This window comes from Lycorma delicatula, chromosome 5, assembly GCF_047948215.1.
Source record: "Lycorma delicatula isolate Av1 chromosome 5, ASM4794821v1, whole genome shotgun sequence".
Classification (NCBI taxonomy): Eukaryota; Metazoa; Arthropoda; class Insecta; order Hemiptera; family Fulgoridae; genus Lycorma; species Lycorma delicatula.
The window spans coordinates 90,528,484-90,542,106 of record NC_134459.1 but is presented as its reverse complement, the minus strand read 5'-3'; the positions used below and the strand labels follow the sequence as shown (position 1 = coordinate 90,542,106).

At 26.7% G+C, this 13,623-nt stretch overlaps 1 protein-coding gene across 1 annotated transcript in view; it reads right to left on the bottom strand.

The window, feature by feature from the left end:
• Positions 1 to 9,979, bottom strand: part of LOC142325193 (uncharacterized) — a 75,204-nt gene extending 65,225 nt beyond the window's left edge. The window contains exon 1 of the mRNA XM_075366630.1: positions 9,665 to 9,979. Coding sequence (XP_075222745.1) covers positions 9,665 to 9,979 — 315 coding nt within the window. The remainder of the gene's footprint in view (positions 1 to 9,664) is intronic.
• Positions 9,980 to 13,623: the final 3,644 nt, after the last annotated feature.

The window sequence follows — 13,623 nt, the reverse complement described above, 5'->3', positions numbered from 1 at the left end:
TTATACAACAGCCAATTACCCTTCCTGATTCTAATCTATAAACAGAGTGAAGTATAAAATGTATATAACATGAAAAATGCAATACTTGACCACGATTCAAATGCAGAATAATTTTTGAATAAAAACTTAAAAACATTAAACTTCAGATTGTGCAGAGAACAACCACTCTCACTAAAAAATCAATTAAAAAGTTTTAACTAATTTTAACCGAGAGAATGTAAAAAGTTTTTAATTGATTTTTTTGTAGTGGGAGGGGACGTACTCACCATTATTTTAAAGTTTGATGTTTTTAATTTTTGATAAAAAAAATCATCTAATGGAATAATGATCAACATAAAAGCGCTTATAAAGTAAAAGTGAAGAAAAGTACTGTGTATTAAACATTACATAATAATAATGTTTACTCTACAGTAAGGATGTAATTTAAAAATTTAAACAATTTTGTATTACATTATTAATTGGATAAGAAACTATCAACAAATGATCACAAACAAACAAAAACTAAGATATTTGTAATTTTCTATTAGCCCTCCTTTCAGAATCTAAGGTAAGGTCAGAATTATAATTAATTTTTGAATTAAAATGACAGAAATCTCAAATGTTCTTAAAAGCATATCTTTACTTCCATGATAACATCCCAAATACACTGTATTTATGGATGTGCTAATTATACATGTGTGTGCATTCAGCGCACACGCACACACGTTTATTAAATAAGTTATTTAATAAATGTGTTACAAAACATTTATTTAAGAAAACTATAATCTTACCACATTTAGAAAGTTGAAAAATAAAGGTTCTTTTGTTAGGATGTTTCATATTTTTTGTGAGCAGGATTTTGTATAGGCAAATGTGCAAATTTTGCATTTTTGAAAGTTTGCAGAAACTTTAATAACTTCCTTCTATTTAAAGATATTAAGTTCAAACAAAACCCCACATTTATCTGCATATGACATTGACATACTACATTTTTATGTCTAAAACATAAAAACTAACTGTGCTTTAATATGCAGCAGCTCAAAAAACTAATTGGAAAAGCATATTATAAAAACGTAATATCTCAGTTTACAAACTAAATATTTTTGAGAAAAAAATAGAAACTCACCTTTTATTTATTTGGGGGGGGGGGGGTAGCCTCTCTAAAAGTCTGAAACCTAGGGAATCATATCCTCATATCCTTACTTTTTTAGAACACTCTAAATACTGAAATCTGTTTTAAGTTATTTTTCAGGTTCCAAAGTTGAAATTTTTTGTTTTTATATAATGCGGATTTTCAATTAGTTTTTTTAGCTATTTAATTCAGTAAATCCCAAAACATACTCTTGACATGAAATATACTAATTTTTTACAGATTAAGGGGTTTTTGTTTGAACTTTATATTTTTAAAAACAAATAAGTTGGCAAACCTAAAAGAAGTGCAAAATTGACTGAGACTGACATGCTTATGCAAAACGGCTAATGAATAAAGTATGAAAATTTCTAAAAATAAAAAGCACTGTTTTCAATTCTATGAATGTGATAAGACTCTGTGACAAAAAGAAAGAAATAAATAACAAATACCTTAATTTTGTTTCGGTTGATTTTGTTATGGATTAATCCAAACAGAAAATTACAGTACTCATCTTTCAAGTTCTAAAAATCAGCTGTAATTGCAAGAAGCATGGACAGACACAAACCAAACTAATGAGTAATCAGCTAAAATTTTGAATGAAATGTAAGTAATTAAATAAAAATAGACCATTCTAAATTATTTTTAATTTTTTCATTCTTCAGTGTTCTAAAATCTGATCATAAAGGCCTTCCAACATTTCACCAAATGAAATTTCAATATAAGGCAATCGTCAGCAATGTAAACATTTTTATTTTGTATTACAAAAAGAAAAAAGATTTAAGTACATAGATTGAAATATCTTTACTGAAGTTTCTTAAAAGCGAAAAATGTAATTCATAAAATTTTCAGAAATTTTAACTAAAAATTACACGTTATCTATTTAATTAAAAATTAAATACTTACAATCAACAAAAATAACATTTTATATTATGTTAATAAAAATATATAATTACCTCTAAAAAATCAAAACAAACTTTTCTTGAAATAAACATTAACTTAGTAAACAGCTTCGTCTTTAATGACTAGACCAGGAATATATGGAAGAAGATATGTGGAAAAACTTGGCCATGTTTTAGGAACAGGATAGGTAAAGCTAAACAATGATAAAAATAATTACTTTTGCATATTATGAGATTTTACAATTAAAACCAAAAATAATAAAAAATAACCTAATATAAAATAATAAATGAAATTATGAAAAATATCCAATTAAGAGCACTGCATGTCTCAAATTTTACACTGTTTCATTATACTTAGATTAAATAGAAAAGATTAGTTAAGAAACGGAAGGAATAGCACCAAGCCATTCAAAAAATTAATGGTTCAAAAATGGTGAAAAAGTTAAAATTTTGTATGACTTTTGTTTTATTTTAATTTTTACAATTGTATTTACTTATTGGATAATTAGCTCACTTACAAAACTACTAATTATCAATTTTCTCAATTTTGAACAGCTAGCAAACAAAAAAGTAAAAAACAGAAAGATAATTTTATTTTTTATATAATCACTATATAATACACATCGCGGTCATGATCAAAAAATTGCATCTTCGTATGAACTGACTGTTCCACTGCACAGGGAATATCTTGTGAGTAGCATTCTTGTAAATAACTAATAAAAATATAACGCTAACAGCCTAGGCCATACTTTATAAACACTTCCCCATAAATCGTTGTAGTTACACAATGATAAATACAGTTTTATTTAGCAGGTTTTTCAACCTAGGATAATTAGGTTGAATATAATAAGAACATAATTACATTATGTTCTATTTAATTACTAACCTTAACAAGTAAATGTAAATTTTGATAAATAAATCTGAATCACTGAACAAGACGAAATGTATAAAATTACAGAAAATTTATAGACAGCTTATAGATTGATAGAATTTATCTTCAAAAGGCCTTTTACAACTGATTATTAGCATCTTCTTCACTGAAGTATCTGGAGACAATTATATTAATGGTGCCCATCTTTAAAAATGAAAAAAAAAAGACTTTTTGAATACATAATAATAAATTTCATCGATGATGTGTTTGATCATTTAATATGTTGTATTTTGTGAATTTTGAGATCATATTAGATTAATAACATAATATAAATGAAACATATTATTTAATTACATGCTTAAACAGTTTCCCAACATCATATTTTAGATCGGTGCCATTAACAACAGTGCTACTGGATACTCCAATAAAGGTGCTAACAATCAGTTTCAAAAATCCTTTAGAACAAAGAACTCAATTAATTTGCAATATTTCAATATTTTTCATATTTAATATTTCATATATAAAATAAAATTTTGTTACAGTTCATATTTTTTCATTAACATTTAATATTTCATGTTTATACTTTTTATTCAATGTTTAATAACTTTAGATTTCTTAAATATTAATTCTGTCCGATTCTAATCAATCACTTATAATCAAATATGACAGAAAATAACCATTCAAATTTCTCTCATAAAAACAGAAATTTAAAATTATTAATTTATTAAATATTTTAATTATATAATGTTTGTTTTAAATTCTCATTCTAGGTGCAGTAAAACAGCACTGACACAGCACCAAAAAGTGATGAACAGAAGTGAAAATTAAACAAAATAAATTTATTTTGCTGTTGGAATGTAGTTTAAATAGTGATAAATTTAGAAAATTAACCAAGGGTATCACTCAAATTTATAATCCACAACTGCCTGCAAACCTTAAAATGTCCACGATCCTAACCTGGAGAGCAAATCAGAATTTTTTTTATTTTTTGCAACAAGAATAGCATACGCACAATAGCAATTAACAAATAAACTGATTCATTCAAAAAGACTGTGTTTAAGACCTCTCTCACACAAACCCTGATACTGTTTAAATAAACAATTACCTTTCTGTAGAGAAAAAAATGTAGGTGGTACTAATGAAGTAAAAAAACAATATACAAACTAAAAGCAAAAAGTTAGCAGTTCACAGATTTCTAGCAAAGAAATATATATATATATTTATATAATATTTAATATATATATTATTTAATATATATATATATATTTACAAAGTTGGGATAAAATGCTATTCAAAGCTAAGTTTAATAACCTAGTACCTATTAATACCAAAGCTCAGCACAATTTAGAGTGTAACAAATTTATAAATACAGAAAAATATATATTCAAGGTCATTAATAGTAAAGGCTTAAAAAACTATCAGGAATTAAAGTTAGGCTGAATAAATAAAAAAAAAGAGTTTTTCAAGAATATCAATAACACACGGAATATTCTAAGTTAACTCCAGATCTATACAAAATAAAAAGATAAAATAAAAATCTCTTCCATAAAAAGCTAAGGAAATTTCACTAAAGCCACCAAACAGCATCAGAGAAAATGTTTTAAATCGTAAACTACCAATTTTCAAGTTAATGGAACTTGTTCTTCCTTATGTTTTTCAAAGCTAATTATTATCAGCAACTCTATCAGTGGAATGAGAAGCACTTCTTGTGGAGAATCAACACTTTTGTTAATGAAAGAAACATTGCTTCCAGAAACTTCACAAAACAGCTTCAAACAGGCTTCACAAGAAAGGCATTTACAAGAAATTTGATAGGAAGTCAATCACAATTTTTCATTTTGTTTTATTAGATTACATACTTGCTGTTTAACAAGAACAAATGTGTTTTATATCAACTACCATAGGCAGATTTTCTGCCAACCAAATAAAATACAAAGAACAATAATATAAATAATTTAAAAACAGTAGAACTAAATTAGTACTAATTTTTACATATTTTAAATTATTACAAACAATAAACAAACTGCAAAGAAGCATTACTACTTATCTGTTTCAAATACATTACTTTATAAACAAGGGAATGACTAATGATTGATTGAACATACAAGCACTGTTTTATCTACATAAAATATGTCACAACAAAGTATCTTAGAACTATCACATATCTGTATCTTAGGCACACATATTAATTTTGTCCTGCAGCATTTAGCATATGTATATTTAGTGACTGGAGGATGAAATGATCCTGTGGCAAGTGTGAAGATATAATTTGTAGGACAGAATACCCCCTGTATTTCAGTGGTAGGTATATAGAATATTTCTATGTTTTATTGTTTTGTGTGCTGTAAGCTGTCACAAATATTTGGTCCTTTCTTTTTTGCAGTTAACTGTAACTGGCATATCATACCTGGACATTCTTGAACATTATCTAATGTCACAATTACAACAGGGTATGGGCACAAAATTCATTTTTCAGCAAAATGATGCGCCACCACATTATAATGTAGTTGTCGCATATCTCAATAGCAGTGTCCAACTTAGATTGGACGTGGTAGAACAATTTCCTGGCCACCACGACTGCCTGATTTAACTCCAATGGACTTCCCTGTATGGCATTAAATTAAAGACAAAGTGTTGTTTCCTCCACTTTCAGGAAATGTCAACAAGCTGTGGCACCACAAAACACGAACAGTTGCCACCATAGATCCAAACATGATTGATAGGATTTGACATGTAATTGATAACAGATGGGACATTTACCATTTTACAAAAGGTAGCCATATAGAACATTTATAAATGAAAGTTAAAGATATACTGTATTCAATATTGTATCAAACATTTCTGTAAGTTATTTACTTTTTTCATTATTAAAGGTTACTTTAGTATAACTCAGAAATACCTGTACAGTCAACTCAAAAAAAAGGCAGTAGAAAACCTCATCCCTACCTCACTTTTCCAGATAAACCTGAGATCTTGTTAATTTATAGCTGTCATTTGACTCCTGTTTCAAGTCACCTAGAGCTATAATGGTTATGGAACTTAAAATATTACACATATCTATTTCTACAGAATGATAGTGAATTCAGCCAATATGAAAAGTAACCCTGGATCCCTCTACATACATATAACTAAAAAATAAGCAATTATAGAATTTATTGAGCAAACAGCCCTTTTTCATATGCCACTTAATTTGTATAAAGTAATAACTGTTATTCATGATATTTGATGCCTCGATTTTTGAAGTATTATTGATTTGAATTACTTATTCTAAACTTTGGATTATTGTCCATATTTATTACACTTGATGTTCTTCAGTATTTCAGATTCTATTTAGATAATATATAAGCACACCTATGAATGGCAGATTTTCATTTAATAATAGTAAAAATATTGATGTAAGTAAATCAATCAATCGCATTCAAGATTTTCCTTTGCGTGTACTACTTTTGTACCATTTTACACATCTTCCAAGAATATTGTTAATACTTTGAAAATGTCTTTGCTGAAGGTATGAAAAATAAATAAACAACATAGTCCTTAAACTACACTTTAAAATTTTTAGGTTAGGTAACACCAACACAGGCTGAGATTACAATAAATAAATACATCAGTAATAGTTTTAAAAAAAACACTATTATAAATAATAAACACAAGCAGAATCAATCAACACAAAGTAATACAACTAATACGTAAAATGAAATATACATGTAAATTTCAAATAGGAAAAAAATATAAATTGCTACACATTCTCAAAATTGCATACATTAAAGTATTACAGTACATATATATATATATTATTTTTGTTACATCAAATTTCTAACAAAATAAATGATATATCAATAAACAAAATTTATTCACTCTTCTTATTTACTGTGAAGGATTTTGCCTCATTTCTGACAAAAAATTTTAATTATGTAAGAGCAAATATCATGATAAAAATATAATTATATTATTTTAAAAAATTGCAAGCACAAAATCTAAGGATATATTAACCATAAAGATACATTAAAATCTGAGAAAAGAGCATTATGATTTTAGAGTTCAACAGAAACTGAAAATAAAAGATTAAAATATCTGAAAGAAAGCTGCTAAGAAAAGATTAACAATGAAATGCCATATGGTATTTAAACTTCTACCTAATCTTCAAAAAAAAAAAAAATGTGAAAAAGATTTGTTCAACTGCCATCTTTCAGAGAAATCAGAATATTTTTAAATTAAAAACTGAGACCTTTTCTGTTAAGTGGCAGCATCTGCATTTTTTGGAAGTAGTGTAAATGTGCCTCGGTATAGGCTGGAATGACATCATTATTCCATATCAATATCGCAATGACTGGTCCACTGGCCACAACTCTGCGGCAGCAGCTTATTATCAGAGCAATAACGAGTCAGTATTCGATTGATTACAATGTTATTGCTTTCTTTAATCTTTTAACTACTTTTTTTTTACAAATGGGTATCCATTTAATAATAACTTCATTTAATAATAAACATACCCTATAAATTAACAATTAATGTACACTATACAAAAATAAACATATGACTGACAACAATGAATAAAGGATTCAACTCACATGAATGATTTCTGAAAAATGGAATATTGCAAATAAATTAATTACATGCCAAGTGGCTATGATGTCATGTCATTTCATTCCATTCCATACAAGGCGCGTTTACACTATTCAACAAAATTCAAACGCTGTCACGTAACAGAAAAGATCCAAAATGTATACACAGCACAATTTAATTATGGGAAAATTTCTTCCTACAGTTCCTTAATGGTCAGCTTAACCTAACATTAATATAAACTTTGTTGGCCAATAAAGAATACTTCTATATAATAAAAGTATACAACAAAATTAAAACCATTCATTAATGGTAAAACAAACAGAACATAAATATAAAAAGAATAAAACATCAAATGAAATGTTGTAGACAAAGAAAGCGCTACAAACTAATTTACCATCAAAATTAACTTCAATACATAACCAGTGATGAATTAGTATTAATTTAAAATGTAATAAATGAAATTATAAAAAAACATAAACATAAAACATTCACATTAACTGAAAAATGCATATAAAACAAAAAAGGACAAAAACCACACCACTTAAATAAAGCAGTGTTTAATAGGGTAAAATAATGAGAATATAATTTACAATCATTATGGGAAAACTGATAAAGTTTTATAATATAAAACAAGCTATTTATTTACATACCAAACAAAAACATTTGTCAAAAATTGAAATGGTTAGGTTAGATTACATCAGATTAATGCAAGTATATATTCTACAAAGTATTCAAAAAAGGAGTAATAAAATAAAAAACTCCCTATATTGCTTAATAAAACCCTCATCTCAACAGTAAAGAAAAACTATTGCAAAATAATTCAGTTCTCAAAACTATAATAGCCACAATGAAGACAACACAAACATCCTGTATAGATTAAAAATCCACACAGGTTGTACTATGGATACACTTTAAATACTTAAAATAATCCTTTGTAGTTTACACTCCACAAAACTTTCACAAATATAAACAAGATTTGTTAAAAAGCTTAAAAATTTGAGTAAATCAAAGATTGTTTTATTCAAACAAAACAATTGTGTACAAATAATGGGTATCAAATCTTTAGAAATAGGGATAAACAAAACAAAAACTTCAATAGTTTTTTTTTCTAAATACAATCTTAAAAATAACCGAATTAATAAATCACGACTTAAAAATAATTTTCGCTGACCCTAAAAAAATTTCAATTTTCCTGAATATTAATTCAGGAATCAATAAAACAAGTTTTATAAAACCATTCAACCAGTTAAGAACCTATAAAAATGATTTAAATTCACAGTGAAGTGTTGGTAGTAACAGAAAGTATAACGAAAAACGAAGTCGTATAATAAACAGTTAGGTTAACTACAAAATGTTTACATTAAAGAACACTCAATGTAATAACACCAGTCAAATCAATTCTAATACAGTAAAAATAAGTTACATAACGAGAAACGTACGTTTAAATTTGAAAAGAGAACAATCTGAAATTATAATTTTAAGTACAGTTATGAATACAAACAACTGGCACACAATCACATGTAAACCGACAAGAAATTTAATCAATCTGTCATTTCAAATGCGGTAAGCGATCTCTATACATGTGACTAATCAGACATTTCAATATTAAACTTACAATAGAACGTATTTTTAACTAAAATATGTATTATGTTAAAAGGTACTAGCATAATTTCTTGGCCTACCTGGAATTATAATTTCAATACGCTATTAATTTTTCATACTAGAATCGATTTTGCAAAACTGCTTCACTTTTAACTCGTGCAACCAAATATTTTCAACGTAGGCTTCATCACTGATCAGTAACTAATTTTTTAAATACAAAGTAGGAAGAATTTTATCACAATACTCGCCTCCAAAAAATAGAAGCAGACATCCTCTAGTAATTAATTAAGAACGAACTGTAAACGTGACGAAAGCAAATTTTTTAGGTCGTACGACCATCAATTTAACTTAACCCCTCCACCCCAAAAAAACCAATATGCATTATTTTATAGCTTTCAAGACACACAAATCGTTAATAATGAATTCAAATGAATAAAAACTAGTAAAATCTACAACGCACATATATATTTAACGGTATAAACATGTAAAGGGAGAAAGGACACGTCCTTTCTGTTTATATGATTACTCATTAAAAACCTTAAAATGCCATCAAAAATATTTCTTACAAATAAACTAATTAGGAACACAAAATTAAATAAAGGTTACAGTACTCACGCTGGCATTAAAAACCCGATTTCGATTATTCGGGTAGAGAAAATGGAAAAGTCCCTGCGTAGGCCAACCCTGCCCCGTAGACGTTTCTCTTGCTCTATTTTCCTGCTGTTCTTTAAGAAAGTTATGTCTTTTCCCCTTCCCATGAGCTTTCACATCATTAAGTCCTCCATGACTTACTGGGAACACTTTCTCACATAATAAGCAATATGCTTTATGTTTATCTTCCTTCACTGAAACGAGCCACGATGAAAACTCATTATTTGACAACCATTCGGTAACAAACTTGCAAAGACGGCGTTTCTCGGGGCGCGCCATATTAGTTAATTATTAAACTATTGCCCAATGGCAATTAAGCTACCATTTTGACACATCCTTTAATTCCAGTTAAACTCTAGGCGGTGATATAACTGTTATTCCAGCCTATTTTTATACTCTCTTTTAAATATGAATTAAAATTAATTTAAGTACAACTGACGTATTTGCCGTTTCCGGTAATAATTCACGAATTCTTGTCAACAAATATTTTACACAAAATCGATTTTTTTTCTGATATTAATTCCATAACTGAAGCTAATAACGTTGAATACTAATTAGTAAAATGTTCTACCGTACATTTACCTTCTTTTTTTAAGCAATGCCACGTTATTTTGTTTAAGCAATAGTTCATATTGTGTCCTGTACGTGCACATACGTTTAAAAACACTTAACCTTCACTTGAATTTCATTTACAAATCATAAAAATAATTGAATAATCCTTATTTTTATAATGAAACTTTACGGATCAATTCTGTTAAGATATTTCTGTTCGTATGCAACATTTAATTAGTTGTCGTAATTCTAATTTTTATTTTAAACGCACGGTTTATTGTTTTTTAAAACAAGCCATAAGAAAAAACAATGAAAAACATTTTATAAGGGTTCAAATAATTTTACTGAAATATGCACTGCTGCTGTACATTTTCGAACATCAATACCCGTTCTGTAGGCAGTTAAATTATCACAGACTAATTTTACATTGTGAGGAGAGGAACTGACCAGTTTCTAAACTTAACAGCTTACTGCTTTCATAATTCCACATGCTAAATATATAAATTTAAATTAATTAGTGATTTTGATATTGAATAATATGTTACAACTATACATTTGAGTTCCACTAGAACCATTAAAAATAAAATATATTACTGTATTTACAGAATAATATATTCTACTAATTCTACTCTAATATATATACTCTATATATATATATATATATATATATATATATATATATATATATATATATATATAGTAGTAGAATGTATATTATTTAATAGTAGTATTAGATTTTTGTTTACAATTATCCAGATTGATAAGTATTCAAAAAATGAAAAGCTAATATTTCCTAATACAATATGCTCACATTTTTATTTAATAACTAAAGTATGCTAACCACAGTCTTGACATAAATCTGAATATGAAAACTATGATTTATAACATACAATAAAGTAATCGCATAAATATTCATGCATACTGTAGTTCACGTTTCAAATTAAAATATGGAATATAACTAATTTCTGCTCAGAGTTTCTTCTATGTAAATAATATATGAATGAAATGTGCAATAAATTATGTTTATTGGGGAGAAAAATAATTAAAACTAATGTGTATATAAGAATAATGTACATTCTTGGGTAATACTAAATTTTCAGTAAGCAAATTAAATTGCTGTGACTGCACTAAATACTACTTTTGACAGAGTTGATTCACAAAAATATTTATAAACCCTACATAACAGAAGCAACTTTTGGAAATCACCACAGAAACACATGCAAAACCCATAAAATGTTTAAACATAGCTAATAAAAGCCAAAATTCAGTTGGTTAAACAGTGTAAACCTTATAACTATATGAAATTTGATAAAACAACATATCTAACAAACAAATATAATACTAAGTACTTACACACTAATCAACCAATTAAAAAGTTTCCATTTCAAGGCACACCCCACCTCTAACATCTACTTATATTAGCATAGACACAGTATCTAAAAAATGAATTTCTGAAGAAAAATTAATTAAGCAGAAAATTGTTTAAGAAAGATTAAGCAGAAAATTAACTAAAGTAGCTAACTTAATTATAGCTGCATGGCATATTTCTGAAACATTTTTTTTTAATTTGTTAAACTGTGAAATTCATTAATTTCAATCTTGCCTACACACTCTAAATTCAATAAATTATACTTTTTAAATAAATTTTATTTTAGAGCATTCTGAAATATTTAGAACATTTTAGAAAAGAGGTAAGGCAAATTATTTTTCAGCAGCATAAGGATGTAACAATTTGTTAATTTCCAGATCCCATGAGTGTGTAAAAAATGTTCCAGAAATATGGTTAATATTTCTGGAACATTTATCTCTTAGTTGCATAAAACCAAATTTTATTTTTAATTTTCATTATTATTAATGACTAACTTTCAAAATATACAGAAATTGTATTTTCAAAACATCTTTTTGGAGCTAATTTATGTCATTTTATTCTGAAAAATTACCAGTAGCACTTCTAATGTCCAAGTTAAAGTGGATTTGTTTTTGTTTTCTGTAAAAATTTTTCTATCACAAATTTTTGGCTCTTTTTAAGATTGCTTATTCAATTATATTATTTATATGAACTTTCTCAAATCTATTTGTACCATTTCTTCTGTTATAATTATAAGTATTTAATTTTTTTACAAAATGTCTGCCTACAACTGATTGGTATTTTATAAATAGATAGCAATAAGGAAACCACTATTAATTTTAGATCTTTAAAAGTGGTTCATATTTCTTATGCCTATCACATATCTTATGACTTTCTTTTGTACCCTAAAAACTACAGTTTATTTTTTTTAGATTATGTTGCTCAAATTCTGTTGTATATGAAATAAATCAATTTATTATCTCCCAACCTAAAAATATTACTAGTAATGTAATTAAAATTAAGCCAAAATATTTCATTTATGTTGTTGTAAATGTAAAGTCACTTCAAGAGGTTATAGTCATATATATATTTATTTATTATAAAAACCTCTCGCTGTAAAAAACCATAATTTACAACATTTATATTTCCTCTCTTTATTACTTTTATACATTTTTAAATTCAACTTTTTTCCTAGGCATGAGTTCAAACTACAAAGCTAATAGCTCCAATTTATTTTTAGTTTAAGCTAAAAGTAAAATATCACAGAATAGTAGCATTTTTATTCTTTGTCTTTTTTATTTCTGTCAAAATTTTATTTTTCAAGATATTTTTATTGTTTTTAAAGAGTTATATTACCAGCACTTATGAACAAATGATATTTATTGTAAACAATAGATACAATTACAAATCTAACTACCAGTGTTAGAAAGGTTGAACAGTTAATTGTTATTTTGCTTTGTGACCTAGACTATACAGGATATCTTTTCATATTCTTTCTTGCAATAAAGAATTGTTAAATTAAGGTAGATGTACAACTGATAATAATATGACAATCTTTTCGCTTTAATTTCCTTGTCAGATAATTTTTCTCTTTGTGTAATCCTTATGCATTTTTAACTACAATTATGTTAAACTTACATAATTATCCTTTTAATTACTAACCAAATTTGTTTTATTAAATATGATTTAAAAACTTATAATGCTTTCACTTAGTTTTGTATATATTTTCAGTGACTGGTACTGTTCTTACCCTGGCATCGATGCTATGCTGTCAGTTTTCTTTAGTTAAGTACACACATATAGTGTTTAAAAATATGTTGGATTTGAATTGTGTCTGTTCTATTAATTCATCATTTGAGTCTGTATATATTTAATATTAATCAAGTGTGTTTCTTTTTTGTATTCATTGTGTCTTTGTATGAAGCTGTGTTCTTTTGTCCACTGTGAAGTCACAAGTTCTGTTTATGTATTTCAGGAACATGCATTTACTACTGATCACTTTATTTTGATTTTTGCACTGAAG